The 22,343-nt window shown below is 46.7% G+C and overlaps 1 protein-coding gene across 1 annotated transcript in view; it reads right to left on the bottom strand.

Annotated features, from left to right (window-relative positions):
• The window catches only part of TNC (tenascin C), a gene marked incomplete at both ends in the record, with an annotated part of 46,532 nt that extends 29,990 nt beyond the window's left edge, over positions 1–16,542 (bottom strand). The window contains 9 exons of the mRNA XM_082295404.1: positions 7,236–7,499; positions 8,135–8,224; positions 8,932–9,117; positions 10,141–10,410; positions 11,001–11,157; positions 11,238–11,353; positions 12,371–12,634; positions 13,904–15,124; positions 16,080–16,542. Of these exons, the coding sequence (XP_082151530.1) occupies positions 7,236–7,499; positions 8,135–8,224; positions 8,932–9,117; positions 10,141–10,410; positions 11,001–11,157; positions 11,238–11,353; positions 12,371–12,634; positions 13,904–15,124; positions 16,080–16,542 (3,031 nt within the window). The remainder of the gene's footprint in view (positions 1–7,235; positions 7,500–8,134; positions 8,225–8,931; positions 9,118–10,140; positions 10,411–11,000; positions 11,158–11,237; positions 11,354–12,370; positions 12,635–13,903; positions 15,125–16,079) is intronic.
• Between the last annotated feature and the right edge of the window lie 5,801 nt (positions 16,543–22,343).

Raw genomic sequence — 22,343 nt, 5'->3', positions numbered from 1 at the left:
CATGCAAAAGAAAGAGTGAACCAACCAAGAGGAAAAGCATCACTCACAAAGCCTGAAATCTGTACCAAAGCCGTATGGAAATGAAGTTCTGGATTTCGAAGCAGAAAAGGAACACGTGGCTATGAATCCATGGAAAATACCTGCAGTAGCTAGAGCTTCCAGGGACCAAGAGAGCTGGCCTTGAGTACTTCCACGGAGGTTAATCTGGAATTGTGTGCCAGCTGGGAGATTGGGAATTTCTGTTTCTTGAAGATTTCCCAGCAAAAACATTTCCTGCATTCTGTTTAAACTGGGCAGGTCTTTCAGAGTGGTAAGGAACTGATCAAATACCTCATCCTGTGCTGCCCAGGACAGGGTGAAACTGCTGGATGCCCTGTGGGTTATGCTAAGGTCATGAAGAGCCCCAGTGGCCTCTGAACTGGGCAGGTGAGGGGGCACTGAAAGCAGATCAGGAGTCCCAGGACTGGGGGATGTTAAATAACTGAGCTGGGGAGGTGCAGGGCTGGGAGGATCAAATGGTGTTTCATGGATTGATTCTCCAGGTGAGGTGATGGGAAGTGCTAAACAGAGGTAAAACTGCGAGTTAACATTTCCTGATAATAACCCCCCAAACAACAGCTAACACCTGCTCCAGCACTCTCTGTGTGCACTGAGGAGCTCTGAAAACAAAGAAAACAGAGGAGTTCTGCTGGTTTTGGAGACTGAATCCAGGCCTGGAGCAAAGGGAGCATCAGCAAGCACACCCTGGTTCTCACAGAGCCACCCTGAGCTGCACATCCGGAGCAAAAACCAGCAAACACAGAGATGAGCTGGAATCACAGAATCACACAATGAACTGGGTTGGAAAAGACCTCTGAGATCCTCCAGTGCTTCCAGCAGGGAACTGGCACATCCTCAGCTGATGGAAATCAGTTCTCTTTGGTTACTTCCAAAGAACTTTGCTCATTTACATTGCACTGGAACCCCTAAGTACCCAACACACCCTTTCTCTTTCCTACACCCACCAGTGAGTGCTCCTGATACAAACCGCGAGGGGAATTCATGCCAAATATCACCAACACATCCAAACCCAGGCTGCGAAATCACAGCAGAAACGTGCTGAGGCTCCTCATATCCAACCAAAACCAGGCTTGGATGAGTCATCCATTGTGATACATGCAAAAAAAAAGTGGAAGAGGGCACTCATCCTTACCTAAACTCTAGGGCAGAAAGAACTTAAAAAATATTTCTTATGAGAGATCCCAAGGAATGGACAAGGGAAAGCCCTGGCTTTCCACAGGCTGAATGATCTGTGGATATATCCTGTAGAACAGCCAGATTCTGGAAATCCGAGCCATGGAGATCACAGGGAATCTGTGATCCCAGCCCCAAGGCACCAGGCAGGGGATTTCTCTGACATGCAGAATTATCTCCTCATTAGTGGGAACCCACATCATTTCACACCTCAGTGGCTTCCCTGCTTTCATGCTCCACTTGCATTCAATTAAGAGAGAGCAAGTCATGGAGCACCATCCATCAGCTCAGCACAAATATGTACTCAGGATTCATTACATGTCTCCAAATTCACACATACATCCAGCACAAAGAAATACATTTTTCAGAGGAGAAAAATCAATTAGAAATGTTTTCAAAGAGATGCAGGAATGTTATTTTGTAAATACACTCTCAGGTCAACTACAGGTGTGAAAATTTTTGCTGCTCACCTCTGGGAAGAAGCCTGTAATATAATTTTATATTATTTATATAAAATACAAATTATATTATATATATAATATAAATTACATATAATATATAAAATATAAATTATATTTTATATATTATATTTATAATTTATAATTGCTAGTACATATTATATTATATTATATTATATTATATTATATTATATTATAATTATGTTATATTTATATACAATATAAATATTTGTATTTACACATGTCATTGATATTCTTGATTTAGGTAATAACTATCCTTAAATCACCCCAGACATGACCTGAACAGGCCCTACCTGCTGCAGCCTGGAGACAACCATGTTTCCATCACACCAGCACATCTGCAATGCTCACCTCTGTCATCACTCCCTCTGCCCCAGCAAACCACTGCCAGAACTGTTATCTGACTGCTCCAGGGCTGCTGAGCTCGTGGAACAAAGCAAGAAGGCTTGGAACCATTCTGCAACTCCCAGCTGCTTGTGCAGGTGCCAAGCAGGTCTTTCCTGTTCTGGGATCTGGCAAAAAATTATGGCATCAAGAGCACTGGCACTTGTTTAGTCTTGAAGCTGTCCATGGAACAGGCACAGAGGTAGCTGGGCTTTACTGGGAGGGGTTCTGCTGAAGCCAAGAGTGGGCAGCCCAGTGGGGAGGAGATGGCAACAGTGGATCCCACAGGGACAGCTCTGTGCATGGATGGTCTCCTGGGAAACTGAACCCTGAACGGGGAAACTGAGGACAAAACCCTGCCTTGAACCCTGAACTGGAAGATAAAAACATTCAAAAATACAAGAGGGCAAAAAAAATAGGGTGGCAATACACTCCTGATGTACTGAGGGTGTGTGAGAGAACCCTGTGCAAGATCAGTCAAAACTGGCTTCTCCTTTTCCCTCATTTTACCCCACATTCCTCCCAGCTCCCTGCCTGTTCTAGCACAGCCACAAGAGGATTTGGTTACTTCAGCCTGGATGGAGAATGCAGCAGCAGCTCAGCTGTGTCATAAAAACCTGTGGGACCAACTACCATGTGGGATTTGAATCCAGAACTTTGCTGGATTCACAAGTGGATTTATTTTATCGTGCCAGCTTTGGCAGCTACATGGGAGGTTGCCATGAACAGGTTGTACCATGGAATATGGAGAACATAATCCTGAATATTACCTTGGACTTAATGACTCCACAAATGAATTTGTGGGTGAGAAAGAGTGGCTTCCCTCTACCACAGATGTTAACACACATATATCCCACATTAAATTCATGTGTATCAGGGGAATGTGTGGCTTTGTGTACAAACAAACAAGAAAAAGCAAAATGAAAATGATATGAATACATGGAAAATACTCTGATACCACAGACAGGATCAGTGTTCCTTGTTTAGCAGGCAGAATGCTGTAACAGATAATGAAAAATTTGGAAAATGATCAAACTGTAGAATAACAAGAGCAGTGGAGCTCAAACACTTGATTTAACAATGAGGCAAATAGATGGACGAAAAAAAAAGAGCTCTGGGAGCTTTAGGTGGGTGGGTGACAGCCAGAGAGTGATTCAGTGGTGAGATGAATGAACCAAGCTGAAAGCTGTGTAAAAGGGAAACTGGATGGATAACAAGCAAACACTCCTCCCCAGGCTGGAATACTTCTTACTGTCAGCTTAGGAAACAGCTCAATATCTCTTGGTAAAATCTCCAGGCTGAGCCTGGCCTGAATATGTCTGTGGTGTGGTGTTGGCCTTTTGAGGAATTCCACTGGAATGTTTCACTGGTGATTCTACTAAAAAAGGATGCTCGTGTGCTGCCAGGACATTTCCCCAGCTTCCTGGGATAGAGCAAGCAGTATTCTGTATCACTTCTTGCTCCTGACTCTGGGATTTTATATTATTCCCCAAGCGGGGCTCTCAGCCACGTTCCCAATCTTGTGTGAGACATGATGACCCAGCAAGGTTTCCTTTTTAGTCCCCTTTGCCTAAACCACTCTCCCCTCTCTTAATCAGCTGATTCAACTGGGCTTACAGCACCTGTGCACCTCTGAATTTCATGAAGAAACCACTGCAGCACATCACAAGCCAGCAATACTGGAGTAGCTACCACTAAAATCCCTCATCCTGAACTCAGGCTCCAGGTGCTCTCAGAGGAGGACTCAGCTGAACAAATGGACAATATTCCCTGGCAAGTTTAGTTTCCCAGTGGTCAGCACTGTGCTTTCCCATGGAACTGGCTCACCTAATCATTCTTGCTGATGTTTCTTTGAGTTTGTATAAAAAAGGGTGGTGCAATCTGAGCCTTGGAGAAGCCAGGAGAGGAAGAGGGGCTGACGCACAACACGGACAAGGGCCTTTGATAAACAGCATAAATCTTCTGAGAAACATTCAGCAGAATGGAAAAGTTACTTCTCCAAGCCATGCTCTGCTGTACAAACTCACTTCCAGAGGCAAGACAGTATCACATCCACGATTCATCAACAGTTGCTGCACAATCTGGGTCCTTCAGCAGAGGAATTTGAGCTTGGCTCTTGGTTTCTCTAATGCTCACTCATTTATCTCCCCAGCCCCTCAGCCCTGATGTACTGCCATCCATCCTGCTCCAGGCCCCACATTGTGCTCTGCAGGCAGGGTTCCAGAAGCAGAGCTGGAGAGAACAAAGCTGCAGTCTGAGTGCTGAGCTGCTCAGAGCTGGGTTACGTGCTCGCCCTATAGATGAGCTGCTGCTCTGCTGGGACGTTCTCAAGGCAAGGTCCCTCCAAGGAATAAAATGCGTCATTTTCTTTAATTTCTGAGTCAAACTTTAGTGCTATGCCAGGTGGGACCCTTGTGATACCTTCACTAATATCAGAAAGGAGTTTCTTATTGCAGCCACAGCTTCCAGAGGAGCAGAGTGCTGCTCTCAGCCAACCCACACACCTTGACTTTATAGGCAGTGTTGGTTTGGAGGCTGTCAATGCCAGCACCCAGGGGGTGTCTGGGCAGGAAGGGCTCAGCTGTGACACTTCCATATACTCCAGCACAAAACTGCTGCAGGCTCCTCTATTCACACACCATGAGACACTAAAGGGACCACAAGGTCCCTCAGGGATTTCCCCTGCATCCCTGAAGCCTCTGGAGTAAGAAAACTCCCAGAGCCAGGGAGCTCCTCTGGGTCAGGACTCAGTGGCTGCACTAGAGTTACACTATAGAGCTGCAAAGACAAACAAGCAAATGGAAATGTGAAATATTCAGTCTTTCCTTTTCAGCAAAACTTAGCGAACTTCACTCTGTAATCTTTGCCATCTCTTGAGTGCAGGATCAGGGATATCAGTTCAAAAAGACTTTGTCACTTGAGCTGCACTTCATTCCTATGAAGAGACAGCAGCCACGGTGGCTGCCATCCTACACTATGGAAGATTTTGTGATGTGTCCTTTGCTAGAGGTTCAGGAGATCTGAATGTTTCAGCTGCCTGTGTAGGGAGACTTGATAGACATAACAGAGAGTAGGAAGAGTGTGGGAGAGGAGAAAAGGCTCCAACAGGAGATTCCCAGCTCTGGAGCTGAAGGGAAGTTTTACCCTCAAGTGCTGTAAAATCCACTAGGCAAGCAAATAAAAATGATGTGTGGGAAAGTCCTGAACACCTTCTGGCCTGACTGAACCACCAAGAGCACGGGAAGAGCGTGACATGAAAAAATGGCAATGTTCAGGAGCAAAGGAAGCTGCAAAGAAAAGCTGTCAGCCCTTCTGCAGTCTCTGGCTGAACAGCAGGGGTGGCACAGACCCTCTGAGCAGCAGCACCGTCTCCTCCTCCCACCACAGCGAGCCAGCCCAGTCCTGCCTGTGCTGCTGGCAGTTCCCACTTCTCTCTCTCCCTGCCTGCTCCAAGGACTCTCCCCAGCGGTGCAATGGACCCAAGGTCTCTCAGAGCTCTGCGAGAGAGGGCAAAACAAGATTGTTTGGCTTAGCCTGAGGGCTTGGGACCTCCCAAGTGCTGGAACATAGATAAAGAGGAGTGTCTTGAGGGTAAATGGAAAAGCAAACTGAAGAGACCACTTGTCTTGTACTGCCCAGGCTTCCAGAGAATTTCTGCTCCCTGTGCTCTGTGTTTGGATTTGTCCATTCCTACGCAGGAGAAAGGTCACAGAGCCAGGTTATGTCAACTGCTGCTCCCAGGAGCCCACTGCAGAGCCCTCTTTGTTTACCAGTGCTCTGAGTAAAGACAGAAAGCAAATACAGGGGCCAGATGAAGGTATTTCTAAAGAAAAGAAAAAAGAAAAAGGCAGACCAGGAAAAAGAAGCCACCTTGTGAAGCTTTGGAAGCTGGTGCTGGAAAGAGCAGGCTGTGAGATTCCACAGCACATTGTTTCTGCCTGTTCACCAGCACTGCAGACTTCTTTGAAACCTCTCAGTCTTCCAGCAGAGAAAGTTGGGAAAACTGCAGCCTGCTTACTCCTGCCACATAAACCTTCAGCTTCCTTTCTTCTGTAAGTGCCTCAAGGCTTCCTAATTTTTCCCCACACTGGACACAGGCCTGACTTAGGCATCGAACAATTCATTCAGGACTGATGGTTTCCAGACCATGGAGCTCTCTGATGGATTGCTGTCTCCATAAAGCATTCAGAGGCTGTGCTGGCATGAATACTGCCAGGGGATATGAACCCAGCTTTGATCATTTAAGCTGTGTAGTTATTAATTTGTAAAATCCACAATGTCTGCCAGAGGGTCTTTGGGGAGAAAAGGATAAACACCGTGATATCCTATCTAAGGCAAATAATTGTAGTCCAACTAATCCTGATTTTACTGTCTCTGCTCACTTAGAGCAGTTAAAACTTTACCTCACAGGATTTAGGCTGAGAAACCTAAAGGTTCAAGACTTGTGTTCTACACTGAGATATAATTCTGTGTGCAACAAACTTTGGGTCAAAGTGTTTCAAAGATTGAACTTATTGAACAAGATTTTACAAAGGATAAAATCTTGTTCAATAAGTCCTCTGGTACTGGTCAGTGGGAGTGGTTTACACAAATGGAGATGGGAGAAACAGACAAATGTAAGTCACAGTAGCCAGTGCAAATGGTGGCTGGAACCAGACTGGGGCAGGAGCCTTTCCCACTTTTGGATGAGAAAACTGAAACAGAGCAACATCAGAGCCCCAGTGGCCCTGCTGAGCGATGATGGCCTGCTGTGAAGAGAATCAATTAGGCAGGAACAAACAATGTTAAACACATTCTGGTTGCTCTTCCTCTCAGTTTTTTGGCTGTAGAAAGCAAAACACGTTAGAAGACATGATGCACAAAAATACCCAGCCTTGTCTAAAACAAAGGATGAGTTCCACATCCATGCAGGACCAGTGGCTGAGCTCTTTGTGAGGCCTCTCAAAGGATGAACAAGAAATCGTTGGGAACATGGAGGTGAACACAGCAGGGATGGAGATACAGAGCTATCCTTCAGTCTCTCATGCTGGCAGAGCTGTGTCTGCTCTGCAGAAGGTTCCCCAGGTATGGACTAGAAAATCAGGTGAAGTTATCCCTGGGCTAGTCCTTGCCCAGTGACCACCAAAAGCTGTTACTCACCCGTGGAACCCTTGACAGTGGTGGGTTTGCTCTTGTGCCTGCCCTTCTCTGCCTGCAGGCTGATGGTGTACTCCGTGCCTGCATCCAGCCCCCGCAGCAGGAAGGAGGTGCTGTCCACAGGGACCTCCACCTCGCTCTTCTTCCCGGAGGGACCGGTGTAAACGAGGCGGTACCGGTCAAACTTGGCCACTGGCCTTCTCCAGCGAAGGGACAAGGTGGTTTCAGTGGGGTCACTGACTTCCAAGTCCTTGGGGTTATCGAGATCTACAGGGTGAAAAAAGGCAAAGTTGAGGTGTCTCTGAACTGTTCTGGGACAGTTTTTCAGGCATCTGCAGAGTAACATCTCCACAGGGTGTCTGGCAGCAGCTCAGGGTCTGCCCACCTTCGGGACCTTTTGAAATAGGTAGAGGATGAGGATGTTCTCCTTTACAGACAAAGCCAGAACAAATCTCTCCCACTTACACTCAAGAAGCAGAAGCACTCAAGAAGATAATCTGCCTAGGAAAAGGGGGATACTGTGAGAAAAATTCTGGATTGGAAGGTCAGTCAGGAGTACTGCAACTACTCTTTGTCACATCAACATTTTGGCCACCACCACCATTCCTGCCAGAAACCCTCATGGGTAGAGGATGGGCACAGTGATCAGTGTAAGCGTAATTATCATTAAGGAGCTCACCTGGAGATGAAACTCCCGGAACATTAAGAGGAACAGGAAAAACAAGTCAAAGTCAGAGGTCAGGACCTTTGGGGAAATTTTTTTCTTTTCCTTGAGGGAAAATGTAGCAAAATGAAATCAAGAACTTCCTAAAATATCTCTTCCAGCATCTCTTAGAAAGGAAGGAGTGGCTCCACCTGAGTTGCTGCCACCTCCAGAGCACAGAGGGGATCAGGACACTCACCAGTGCCAGCATTGATGGTAGCAGGAGCGCTTTCCCTGTCATTCCTCACTGCTGTCACTCCAATGCCATATTCAGTTCCAGGCCTCAAACCTATGAGATGAGGAGAATATGAGTTCCTGTCCACGGAATATGCCTGCAGGCATTTGTTGGAGTAAGGAAGGCTGAATGGATACAAGGTAAGAGATCTGCTTTCCTCTATGCAGAAAATTGAGGTTTCTGTTGACCCTCCAGCTGACAAGTTGCAGACTGGCACCAGTGAATCCCATTCCTAGCACATGAAAATACCTTTTGAGCTCGGGATGTGAAGCCGCTTCCACAAAGCTGCTTAGAATTAAGGGAACAGGCTCATTGGATTCAGGGATGCACATGGAAGTGAAATGGTTCTTCTGCTGGCTGGTTATCCATCTGCAGGTGTGTAAATCCATTTCACATGGATTTTAATTCAATTTGATCTACTCATAATCATAGAATCATGGAATAGTTTGCATTGGAAGGGACATTAAAGACCCTGTTCCACCCCTTGCCATGGGCAGGGACACCTCCCACTGTCCCAGGCTGCTCCAAGCCCCAATGTCCAGCCTGGCCTTGGGCACTGCCAGGGATCCAGGGGCAGCCCCAGCTGCTTTGGGCACCCTGTGCCAGGGCCTGCCCACCCTCCCAGGGAACAATTCCTTCCTAACATCGAATTTAACATTTGTAACCTCTGTTTGTACCTCCAATATGTAGTGACCACAAGCCCATTTGCTCTCCGTGTCCTGTGCAATGTGACATCGGTGACAATCTCTCCATTCCCCTACCTGTGAGTGTAGCTCTGGTTGTGGCCTGGCTGCCCTTGGGCACCGTGATCTCCACGTGGTCCCCACCAGAGATGGGGGCAAACTTAATTCGGTAATTATCGACATTGGCGTGGCTGTTCTTCCACTCCAAGGTGATGCTGCTGTCGGTCTGGGACACCCGCTTCAGGTTCCTTGGAGCATCCAGGTCTGGAATCAACCAAGCAATAAAGAAATAATTAGGAATATTTCTCTTTGACAGCAGTCTCTTGTGACAGTGCTTTTCAGGAGGTGAAATGACCCATAAAGTTTCCTCTCACATGATTCCTGTTATGTCTTAAATACAACAGCCAGAGTTCCTTTAGCATGAAAAGCAGAGTTCACCAGCTTCAGTGCAAGAAATTTATCTCCTGAGACAAAAATAACATTTTCACTTGTAATAATTAGTTTTTATTACAGAACAGGCTTGTGGAAAAATATATTTGGATGAAAATACTGTTTTTCTTTATAAATACCTCAGCTTTCAAAAGGAAAAAAGAAAAAAGAACTGGTCATCTCTAGAATTTCTGTTCAGTAACATCTTGCATTCGTGGCTGGAAGGAACTCTAAGCCTCCAAAAAAAAGGTGAATATTATAGAGAAATTCAATGAGCTTTCATTTTTCACACCTATTGTAGCCTCAAATCCTGCTCCAAAATAACAACTGTATTTTAGGATGAAAAGGGATGCAATTCTCAGCTCCCTTAATGCATCAAGCCTTGATAACCTGCTAAAGGACCCACACTTTCCAAAAACATTCCCAGGATTGCTGAGGAGCACAGTAAATTTATAAAAGCATGACAGGAAATATTTACAGAACTGAAGAAGAAAAAAACCCAGTTCTCTGCTTCTGAACTAATTAAGCAAAGAGAAATAAGGTGGAATAAGAACTATTGAAGACATTTAGCTCTTCAGACAAATGATCCCAAGGAATTTGCTTTCTGAAGTAGGGATTTAGGGTAGGAGAGACAATAATCTAATTCCCGTTTTTAAAATACGTTTAGATTCTTGTAGGGGGGGTCTAAACATTTTGGTGAGCCAACAAGGCATAAAAGGCACAGGAAATCATTCTCTACTTTCATGTACCTCTAAAACTGGGCTGATTTGGTGTGATCAGCAACTGCCAACTCCAGCAACAAGACACAAACAGCACAGGAGGATGGGTGGTGCCTGTGTCACCTTCCCAGCCCCTTACCTGTGACAAAGACTTCCTTCACAGGGTCACTTTCCATGTCCCCTCGACGAGAGACGAGCGTCACCTCATACTCTGTGTGCGGCCTCAGGTTCCCAATGGAATATTGGTTCTCGTCTTCAGAGAGGTCGATGGTTGTCCTGTCCCCTGGAATGTCCTTGGGGCCATAGGTGAGCTCTATGCCCTCAACTTCAGCCAAGGGTTTGGACCACGTGATGAGAGCGGTGGTGTCGGTGACGTCTTTGGCCTCCACCTGGCTGGGGGCATCAAGCTCTGTTACCAAGCAAAAGAGAGGAAAAAAAGGGTTTTTTTAAAGAAATCTTGCCATGAAAGCACACACACATTCTTCTGCCTTTAATTGCTGATTCAGAGCAAAATTAAAGTTAGTATCCTCATTTACTCTCTTCCTTTTCTTCCTATAGTTTTAGGTTCCAAATGGAGTCAATCCATCAGAAGCAAATCCATCAAAACTCCTTCACACCAGAAGCTGCCAAAGGAAAGATGAGCAGGAGCTCTAAGAGCTTCTCCGCCTTCGTACACTCTTCATGCAAATATCACCAGGATGAAAGGAATTCTAGTAAGAATTCAGCTCCTGCTGATGTACACCTTGAAAAAGGAATAAAGTGCCTACTGCCTGCTACCTTCTAGCTGGACATAAATTTCCTTTCTGCTTCAAACAGGTAATGTGGAGAGGAATTGTTTTTTCCTCATGTATTCTTCATTAGCAGCTCCACTACTTCCCTCCCCCCTCCCCCCATTAATTTACAGTGTAGAACTTGACTTTCTCTTGTTTAAAAACCCCCAAACTGCAGATGTTTTGTTGGTGGCCAACTAAAACCAGACCAAATACGATCTGTGCTTACTTGTGGTGATGACTTTGGACAGTCCTGGTCCTCTGGTGTTGTTCTTCACTATATGGATGGACACATTGTACTGTTGCCCAGGTGCCAAACCTGGCTGCATGTAGGATGTCTCTGGCCTTTTCAAGCTGCTGGTTATGTCACCGTTATCATCCTTTTTCTGGAACACATGGGACAATCAGTGAGTACAAGCATAAAAATCCAGGATTTCTCACTCTGGATGTGAAAGTGCTTCCTCACCATATTATGGAAGACCAGCTCCCAGCCATCAAAAGAAAAGTTCAGAGGGTCCCACTCCACCTGGACGGACGTTTCCCGAACAGATTTGAATTTCAGACCTTCTGGAGCAGGCAGATCTGTGGCAGAAAAAAGGGATATCCTCACATGAACAGCAAATTCCCATAAATAGGGCAGGGGGGTGGCACATATTTCCACCACTAGAAATATCTGCCAGGTAGGATCTGCAGCTGAGGTGGTTAAACTCTTCTCAGATCCAGTTATTGTGGCTTTGGAGAGACTTTCCTGAGCTGGTTTACATGTCATCTTGGAATAGAATTTTACCCTTGAAATCTCTTTTTTGTGCCCTCTTGAAAGAAGGCTGGTGTGGACTTTGGCAGTCAGGAGAGCTGAATCCTGCCCCAGCTCTCTAGAAATGAGCCCAGTGACAGAAGGCGAGCATCTTTTGATATTGGGATGTTTAGATATGACAGGGATGTGCACAAAACAAAAGGGAAGATGAACAACAGAAGGACAGACAGGCAGATAAAAGGTAAGGTGCAGTAAAACACAGTGAAGATGCAAAACAACTATAACCTCCATTTTAGCCAAAATAGTTTGAATTCAAGTGATTTCATACTGCTCATTTACATGCTGCTATGTTTTTACCTTTTTCTCAGGAAGACTTACCAGAATTTTAAAATGCACATTATAATAAAGAAATGTGCATTATAATAAAGAAATGAGCATTATAATAAAGAAATGAGCATTCTAATAAAGAAGCTAAGGTCCTTAATTCACGAAGACCCCATATTGAGAGACACTGAGAGCAGAAGAGCTTGTGAACTGTGCTTCTAACGCAGACCCTGGCATTGGAAAAAAGTAGAAAATGAAAGTGCAGAAGGCTGTTTTTTCCAGGCCAACATTTGAATTGAAAGTAGAAAAAATCAAAAGAATTAATGTGCCAAAAAAGGGATGTAAATCAATACTGATCAAGTCTGAACTGAAAATAGAAAATGCAAAATAAATACAGCCAAAAAAGGGATGCAAGTCAACACACAGGAACCGAAAATAGAAAATACAAAATAAGCAACATCCCAAAATAGGGATGCAAAGGAAATAGACAAAAGGATGAATACAGGAAATATTAAACTCACATGTGGCTACCCTGGCGCTGACTGGAATGCTCTTCTTGTTTTTAAGGATTGCAAAGACACGGATGAAGTACTCCACCCCCGGCTCCAGCTCATGGATGGTGGCAGCTGTGTGGTTTCCTGGCACGGTGAACTGCATGTCCAAGCCCCCACTGCTGGTGGGGACGTAGGTGACGAGGTACTCATTGACGAGGTTCTCATGCTTCCACTCCAGATTGACAGTTTTATCCGTCACGTTGGTCACAGTCAGCTCAGTTGGAGGAGACACTGGGAATGGGAGAGGGAAAAAGAAGCCAAAGTGAAGTTATAAGAAGTTCTCAAGGCTCAGGAAATAATGACTTGCCCAGTTTCACATTTTCCCAGCAGCGGTTCCTAAGGCTCATCTCGCACACAGGGAATGGGGAAGGCATGTCCCACAAATTAGCTGCTGAGGAAAGGAATGCTCAGCTGATGGAGACTACAGACATTTCCAGAACCCACGGGCCAATTTCTGCTCTCACACTTGCACACAACCTCTGGCTGACTGTGTTCCAGCTGCTCCTCTCATGGCTGCAGCACAAGACTGCTGTAGCTGGGTCCCGAGGGATTCAGATGTTTAATTCAACTGCCAGCAGCACGTGAATGTAGAGCTACAAGTCCTGGGATTTGCACAGATTTTCCAAAGTAAAATAAAACATTTTTATTTGAGTAAATACTTACAATAGATTTGCCTGTGTAAGATCACAAATTGGGGCTTAGGCATCTTTCAGAAGGAGGAGATGAAAGATGGGAATTTCTTTTAAAGGCTTTTCATTGTCTTTTATAGTGTTCCCAGCCCCAAAGTACTCTTTGATTACTCTACCAAAATTTAGTTTCCCAATTTCTCCCCGGGGATCCACTAAAGAAAACGACCTCATTTATGGTGTATTGCCTGTCACTATCAGGCTGCCAGAATTTCCTATCAATTTCCATAGAGTCAGTGGTCCTGGGAAACCAAGCATGTGACTTTATAGCTAAGTTTCCACTCCAGCTGATCTCATGATTTTCCTCTAAGCTTCTGTCAGATCTAATATACACAGCTCCATATATACATATACATATATATATAAACACACACACACACACACGTGGAGTAAGAAGACTCTGGAACATGTCCCTTTTCCCCTTAGCTAGAACAACTTCTTTCAGCTTTTTTTTCTGGCATCAAGAGGTGCTATGAGAAACTGAAGGGTCATGGTAACAAATCCCAGCCAGTGTTGGCTACAGCATCAGTGACATTGTGGTGGGAACAGAAATAGAGAGAACAAAGGGACTGCAACACCATCATCAGCCTGTTGTCTTGGCAACGACCAAAAGTCACCAGAAACTGCTACACTGCTTCGTCCTGACAATTCAGGGATGCCAAAATCTGCCGGTGTTGCTGCATCTCTGATCCTGCTGTTTGGACTGTGTTGGAAAAGCAGCAAGAGGGCCCAGCTCTAATGGAAAAGCTTCAGAGAGCCTCCAAGGCTGCTGGATGGCCCAGGGGGAAGCAGTTCAGCGGGCCATCGCACCTACCATCAGCGCAGTCGTCCCCGAGGTACCCATCCTCGCAGACACAGCGCCCGTCCACGCAGCGCCCCGCGTTGTGGCAGTCGTTGGGGCAGGAGCGCTCCCGGCAGTCCTCGCCCACGAAGCCCTCGTGGCACACGCAGCGCCCGTCAACGCAGCGCCCACGCCCGTGGCAGTCGTTGGGGCACGCCAGCTCTCCGCAGTCCTCTCCTGTGAAGCCATTGTCACACTTGCACTGTCCCTCCACGCAGCGCCCGCGGTTGTGGCAGTCGTGGGGGCAGCGCAGCTCCGCACAGTCCTCGCCCGTGTACCCCTCATCGCACACGCACTGCCCGTTGACGCACAGCCCGCGGTTGTGGCAGTCGCTGGGGCACCGCAGCTGGCCACAGTCGTCCCCGGTGAAGCCCTCGTGGCACACGCACTGCCCGTTCTCGCAGCGCCCACGGCTGTGGCAGTCGCTGGGGCAGCGCAGCTCCCCGCAGTCCTCCCCGATGAAGCCCTCGTGGCACACGCACTGCCCGTTCTCGCAGCGCCCGCGGTTGTGGCAATCGTTGGGACACCGCAGCTCCGCACAGTCCTCGCCCAGGTACCCCTCGTGGCACACGCAGCGCCCGCCCACGCAGCGCCCGCGGTTGTGGCAATCGTTGGGACACCGCAGCTGGCCACAGTCGTCGCCCACAAACCCCTCGTAGCACACGCACAGCCCGTTCTCGCAGCGCCCGTTGCCGTGGCAGTTGTTGGGGCAGGTGAGCTCCCCGCAGTCCTCGCCGGTGAACCCCTCCTCGCAGAAGCAGGTGCCGTTCACGCAGCGCCCGCGGTCGTAGCAGTCGTTGGGGCAGATGAGCTCGCTGCAGTCCTCGCCGGTGTAGCCCTCGTCGCACACGCACTCGCTGTCCACGCAGCGCCCGCGGCCGTGGCAGTTGTGGGGGCACAGGGGCACGCTGCAGTCCTCACCCACAAAGCCCTCGTGGCACAGGCAGCGCCCGCCCACGCAGCGCCCGTGGGTACCGCAGCCCTGGGCGCAGAGCTCCTGGCTGCAGTCCGGGCCCGTGTAGCCCTCGAAGCACACGCACAGCCCGTCCACGCACTTGCCCTGGTCGTTGCAGTCGGAGGGACACGAGGCCTGGCTGCAGTTGGGGCCCTTCCAGCCAGGCTCGCAGACGCAGCCGCAGATCTCGATGCTGTAGTTGCCGTGCCCGCTGCAATAGGGTGTGGTGTCCAGGCGACCTGTACCAACGATCCCAAAAACTCATTACTCCCTTGGCATGCAGATGCCTTAGGCCAGCGCGGCACATATGACCTAAAAGGACTCTGAGTTTGCTAATTCCCTACAGGACATCAGTTTTTTAAGTTTTTAAATGAGAATATCTCTTGCTTCCTCTAGCTAGATTTACTTTACCAGGAAAGCTTTAATTTGCTCTAATGCCAGGGAAGAGCCCCTGCCAATGACTTGGCAATTGAGCATGCTGGATTCCTCATCCCTTCTCAAAATCCTCTTCCATTGACTGAGCAGCTTTCCTGACTGCTTCATTAGGGCATGCACCATGAAACATCATTCCTCCATTCGCCCCAGAACACCAAAAAGCCAGGCAGCACTTTGTGTCATCGCTGTATCAGCAACTGGGAGGCCACTCTGAGCTCAGAGGGACACATCACTCTGAAGAAGACTTGTGTTTCTTCTCTTGCATGACCAACCCCTTCCCTCAATTTAAAAATCAACCAGACAGACACATTTTTCCCTCTTCTATAACTATTTGTGCTTGTCTATTGCCTTATGTCCTGCTGTATTTTTATTGGTCTCTACTAAAGAAAACTTGGAAGCAAAAATGGTTACATTGGCAGCTTCCTCAAGGGGACAAAAAGTGGAGCCAAGAGCTTGGACTGTGTGAGTTTTAATCTTAACTCTGACACAGGTTGTCACCATGCCCAAGTGCCATCCATGCTCAATGCCACAGCTACAAAGGGTCCCAGGCCAACTCCTGACCCACAGGTCCGTAAAGCCGTGGAACTGTGAATGGATGTACCTTGCACGCTGGCCAAACACATTCCCAGTTTTGATTATGTTTCAGATTTAACTGGTTGACTTGTGCTCATTCTTGAAACAGATTGGAGTATCACTCTAAACAACATCTACAGCCAGCAAAAGAATTTCCCCCAAGAGCAGCTCCCCAGCCTGCCTTACCTTCTACTGCCTGGGAATTAGGACAGCATCCAGCCCCGCTGGCACACTGCTCCCTCAGGGAGGAGACCAGCCCCTCCAGCTCCTCTAGTCTGCTCAGCAGATCCTTAATGTCTGGGGCAGCTGCACAGCCACAAGCCCGGCGGGGAATGTTAATCCTGTGAGTGAAGACAATCTGGTTCCCCTCATTCACCGTGTGCTCCTCGTAGTTCTTGATGGGCTCAATTTCCGCCTTCAGGTCAGCGTCGCCGCTCGCCGTGTCCAGGTCCACAGAGCAGAGAGAGCCAACGGGCAGCTTAATGTTGTAGACATGGTTAAAAACCACAGGCTGGCTGTCCTCTGGCAAGGTCACGTTCAGCCCAGTCTCCCTCTTCTGCCTGATAATTCTCTTGATGAGTCCCCCAGTGACGTGCTGGGACAGCAAAGCGAGGATGGCGCAGGCCAAGACCCAGCTGGGGAGTCCCATTGTGGTGCCCGGTTCCCTTTCGAGGCTGAGAGAGTCTTAGGTCTGCTTGGCCTTGGTAATCTGGAGCAGAAATTGAAGAGCCAGGTCAAACCACGCTGGATATCCTTTTCTTTCCCAGTGTGTTTGTTTCCTAAAAGAAGAAGGAACAGTGTAAGGGATGAACTGCAGCTGCAGCACCTATTGGAGGTGTGACACTGCTCGTGTGCTGCATCCTCAGAGAACAGGACCATCACTTCACCCAAGCTGCTGAGCTTGCTCTGATATATAACAACAGTGGTTTTCCAGGATCTCTGTGATTCTGAAGCAAATGCCACCAGACATGAAGAAAGCTGCTGTTATTTCCAGGTTAGAGCTAATACAGGGGGTTGTAGAAAGTTCAACTGCCTCAAGCAGAAGACTGGGGCAAAGACACCTGCTGAGTCTCAGCTCAGCTGAAAACAGAGGTAAATAAAATAAATACATGTTCTATTATGGTTTAACCAATGTTAAATTCTGTATTTCCTTCACCCCTCCACTGCTTGAAGCCTGCTGAAGGTTGGACTGTTTAAGAAGCTTGACACATTGTCAAAAGGTGCATCAACACCACCAGCTCATTCCATCCCTTTTCTATATGTTTTAAATTACTCCAGTTGCTGCGGAATCTGAACTCCAGGGCTTGTATTTCCATAGTAAGTTCCACTATGTGATGATTTATCTAGAGCATGAAGATAAATGGAGCTCTCTGCAGGTGGAAGGTTCTGGTGTCAGTGCTTGTATCACAGGGATATTTCAGTATAAAAGTAGTGAGACACAAGAGAAGCTGAGACTCCAACGACAGAGACAGCAATAAAACTACATGTGTAAAAATGCCTTTTTAACAGCCCATCTCCCTTTCCACCAGGCAGCATTTCCCACTGTCTGATCTTTCCTCAGCCTTAACACAGTAACTCGTGTATGGTTACAAGCACCTGGCTGGGCTCTACAGCTCTTCCTGAACCTCATTCTTTTCAATTAGCTCTGATATTTCCTCTTCCTTCTTGGTCTGTGCATGTTCCTTTTCAGTGGAGTGAGCCAGGGGAGCGGAAAGACATCCGTTGACTTCTGTGCAGGATAACCCCTCAGCACGTAGAGAGAGGAGCCAAAGCAGTAATGGACTGTCTGAACAAGCACACCTAATAAATGTCATCTCAACGTTTGTTTTCCTTCCCTCTCCCAGAAAGGCTTGGTTTAATGGTGAGATCAGTGACTGTGCTTTCAGTGGTTGCAAGCTATGAAATGCCAGTAACGGAGGAAACACCAATTTATTCTCTAAACATCATCGTTTTGATGCTAATTTATCTGTCAGATGAGAGACCAGCCTCTTCCACCCTTCTGCTTGCCCCAAAATGGAGGGATTGTTCTTCCCGTGCTATCCCAGCTGCTTTTGTGAGGGAATGACAATCATACATCAGACACTTCACTGAAGTTTAGGGGGTTTTGTAGGCAACGTTGAGCTCACAAAGGACAAACTTCGCCCCTTTTAACTGGAGAATAAATCAGAACTAAACGAGCAGAAGGGAAGGCTTTTTCCCTGTCACGGAAAACCATTCAGCTTTAAGGCATTTCTAACACTTACCCCATTTGCTCAAATATTTCTGCAAGCCCTGCCTGCACCAGAAGAGATCACAAGGTTGTTAATAAAGAATAACAGAGACAGACATGGTCCAGGTCTCATTTCTGACTCAATCTCTAAACTGGGTTGCCAGTTCACAAAACATGTTCAGGACTGTATTTGAAGTGGGATTTTGGTCTCAAGCACTCCCACCTGGGTTTTGCAAATTGCTTCCCATGCAATTCCATGTGCTGCTATGCACTTTTTGCCCCAGGACAAGGTCATTACAGCCAAAATTAGTGCCTAACCCTCAAGTAGTCATTAAAGGCAAAAGCAGCTTGACAGATGGATCACCAATGGAAAATGGAACAAACTGGAGGCAGCTCTGCATCTAATTCTCACTGAATTTTAGTGAAAGTTGAGCATCCATTTCCTTATGGCTTTTGTAAATCCCAGCCTACAGGAATATGGGCCATTCCCAAACCAAGGAAATTGCACTTTTTTCTGCTGCTGACCGGTGCGAGCTGACAAATCACTTAATGATGGTACAAACTGATTTCTTTAATATGCCTGGAAAATGAAAAACCTGCTCTGGCAAGAGCCACTGTCATTGTCACCTTCACTACTGATGAAATCCACGTGAACACCAGAACTTTGAGTGGCGTTGCATTAGAGGCAGCCAAACCTTCAGCCCATAGATGATACTGGAAGAATGAATGTGTCTTGGCTGATGTCCTTTTGAAGTTTCTGGAGAAACGTTGTGGTGGTCTAGGAGCAGCATTCCGTGCCTGCTCTGTGACCCCAATGCTTTGACACCTGGTGTGATGCCTGAGCAATTTAGTTCATCTCCAAGGGTGTTTCCCATCCCATCTGCCAAGGGCCCAGCAGCATTAGCTGAGCTCCACTCCTGGGTCTGACATCTACAAAACCAGACACCTTCCTCCAATTATTTATACATTAGCCATGGTCTTGGCAGGGAGAACAAAGAGGACACCCTTGTCTCCAACCCCAATTCCTCAAACAACAGCTCCCACCACAATGGACCACCCGGGAGCAGCAGAGAAATGAAGCCACAGCGTCTGCCAGGCTCTGTTGTCCCTTCATTTTTCCTCATCTTCCCTTCCAAACAGCTCGTGTAGATTGTATTTTAAAGCTGCCTCTTGGAGAAATCCTCTCAATATTTTCTTTGCAGACATCAGCTGCTGGATTATTTAGGGGCACCCAGAAGTCTTGCAGTAAGGGTTGGCAAAAGATGACCCTTCCCAGCATGAGTTTGGCTTTGTGGTCTCTCAGAGGAGCTGGCTGATGTCTGATATCTCTCAGGTAGGTTTGTATGACCCAGAGTATTTCTATTTTTACAAATATTTTGTCTAATAGAGAACACCACTCATCCTAATGAGCTGTGCCCTCAGGTCTTCCTGCTACCCTGAGTACAAAAATCCTGGCAACGATGATGTGGATGGTCTGCAAAAAGTTCTGCTTGTCACGCAGGACAATAAATCTGGAGCTCATGTCCTCCCCATCTGATCATTGGCACCTTTCCACCCTCCTTGGGCAAGAGTTATCTCCTGCTCCCTGAGCACAACCTCAATATAAATAAGAAGAAAAGTTGTTGTGGCCTCTCACACATCTTAAATATCTGATTAAAAAATAGAGATTATGAATTGAGAAGCAAATCATAGCATCTCTGCAGTACCAGCTGGGGCAAAAGGAGATTCAGGTTAAAAAAAAAAAAAAATTCTTATATAAACAGTAACTTTAAAAGTCAGATTTTAACCAAAGAGCAGAAAAAGGCTATTTCTAGAAAGCACTCCTTAAAAACCTGATCACTGCCTGGTGATACACGTAATAATATGTGGTGGAAGTAAGATGGACTGTCAATTGCACAAAGGGAAGGAATAATTTTCATTTCCACTGCAGCCCTTTCATCTGAAGATCTGAAAACACGTCACAATCTGGCTGTCAAAAGCTGAAAAAATGTTATTAAAATGGGTTATTTCTTTGTTTAGACATTCCCCCCTTCCCCTCGCCCCCCTCCTGGCATCAGAACTTTTTCAGGACCTTTCCATTTAATTAGAAATTTGTTTCTTAATAGGAAATTTTCAATCAATCTTGAAAAAAGCCCCAGGAATCCCGACTCCTGGGGAATACTAAGCAAAGGTAATGTATGAATATTTCCCTTTCCCAAAGCCACATTTGCTGGAAAGCAGCAGGTGTGAGAAACTAAATTAATGTCTGCGTACTTTAAAGTCCTGGTGTAGCAATCCAGTCTCTCCTGAACGTTCAGGGGTGGCAGAGTTGTGAGATGATTTGAGGGTATGTGGGATGATAAATATGCAGATGAGAGCCCTGTGCAATTTTAATCAAAACAGATTGCAGTGAGGAAGGAATGGAGGTGTTAGAAACGATCTCAGCTGTCCTTCCTAACGAAGGCAGAAGGCTGATTAGATTTTCTCAGACACTCTGTACATGTCATGACTTGGAAATTAGACATGAAAATGGCAGGGAAAAAAGAGAGGAAAAGAAGGAAGCAATTCCTGTCTAAGCAGATACTTCCAACATTACAGCAGGAGGGGATCAAATATTGTCAGCACATACTGGATTTGAGCACATCTTGTTAAAATCTGGGCAAAACAGCAGCGGGCTGGGTTCTGACAGGGAGGAAGACTCGGCTGGAGAAGAGCCAAAGCCCTCTCCAGGGAACACACCAAGGAGCATTTTGAGGTTTGTCGATTGCTAACCCCAGAATAGTTTTCTGTGATCTGTTAACTGCAGGAACTTCACATTTCCAGAGTTTCCACCAAGGCGTGCTCCGTGTGTCCCCTCCAGCCTGGGGTGCCCAGCAGAGCACACGTGGAGGCACTGGCACCACGCTATCACTGTGGCCCTCTCCTTATCCACTGCCACAAAGACCAAAGAGCCACAGCAGGATTGGCTCTGACCCGGATCTTTCTCTCTCTGCACACCTGGGGGATTGGTGCATTTTCTGCAAGGAATACAGGCAGTGCTGTTACACAGGACTCCTAAATTGAGACCATCTGCCAGAGGGCATTTCCACAAGGCAAGGCCTCAGAAGATGCAACCTTTCAAAGCCAAAGTGCTGCTGTGGTTTTGCCAAGAGCTTGTGACTCCCGAGGCTCCAGGAATCTTCTCCGGCAGAAGTGGATTAAGGCTGAAGTCAATTGAAATGTTCTCAAAGCAAGGGACTGGGGGGGGCCTGGAAGTTTTCACATGAGAGGCCAAAACATGAACAGCTCTGACTTCATCATCTTCCACTGCTGTGGAAGACATTCATAACTGCAGAAAATCATTTTCTTTCCATTCCCAATTCCAACAGGGCAAAGGAATCAGCAGGGATACTCAGTGTAGATCAAACTACATGAAATCACAGTGGAGAGCAGAAATTCGTAACAGTCCTAAGCCATCAGTCCTGAACCTTTTCAGCAGAAATGATCAAAGCCAAATTGTCGCCTTTTTTTCCCCCCCTCTTTATTTACACTGTATCCATTCTAAGGAGAGGAATTTCAGGGCAGCTGCATTCAGAGTAATTCAGAAATTCTGCTGTGTTCCCCAAGGCTCCTGGAGAATGTGGGTGCAAAGAAATGTGGCAATTGTTTCAACCCCAATCAGACCCTGCAGATATGAACAGGCCCTGAGGGTGTGAAACTCCAAAGGGAAATTTTCATAATTCAGCAATTTTCTTCAAAGTCTTAAATCAACTGCATGAAGAGGTGAAAAGAGGGTCATAACTTTCAAAGGGGACAGAAAGAAGCTGATGGCCTTTTTCTCAATGGTTCTAACAGATAAAATGCACAGTGATAAGCAGGAATCCATCCAGGTTCCAGGTTGAGGACTTACCTTTAATTTACAGTCAAACAGCTTCACTTCTACCTCCATGGCCAGGTCATAAAGAATAAACATCCTGCAAATGCTCTGCTGTTTTCTAGATAAGAAATCCCACATCTGGAAAGCCCACACAAAACTGTGGATCCAGGCTCAGTGACCTCCCTTTAATAAATAGCAACATGTGAATAGAAAACCTTTGCCACCCACCTACGCCAGATTTTCAGACTAAAGCTCTTCCTGGAAATTACAAAGGGAGATAAGCATTAACCAAACTGATCTGGCTGTCTGTGGGAGTGCAATGGGAGTGAAAAAGAGGGAAAAAGCAAGAAAGCATCCTCTGGAAAAGCTCCATGGAGAAAGAGGCAGAGAGGAAACAGCTGGGAAG

This window comes from Coloeus monedula, assembly GCF_965178545.1.
Source record: "Coloeus monedula genome assembly, chromosome: 21".
Classification (NCBI taxonomy): Eukaryota; Metazoa; Chordata; class Aves; order Passeriformes; family Corvidae; genus Coloeus; species Coloeus monedula.
The sequence above is the reverse complement of the archived record's forward strand: the minus strand, read 5'-3'. Positions and strand labels throughout refer to the sequence as shown.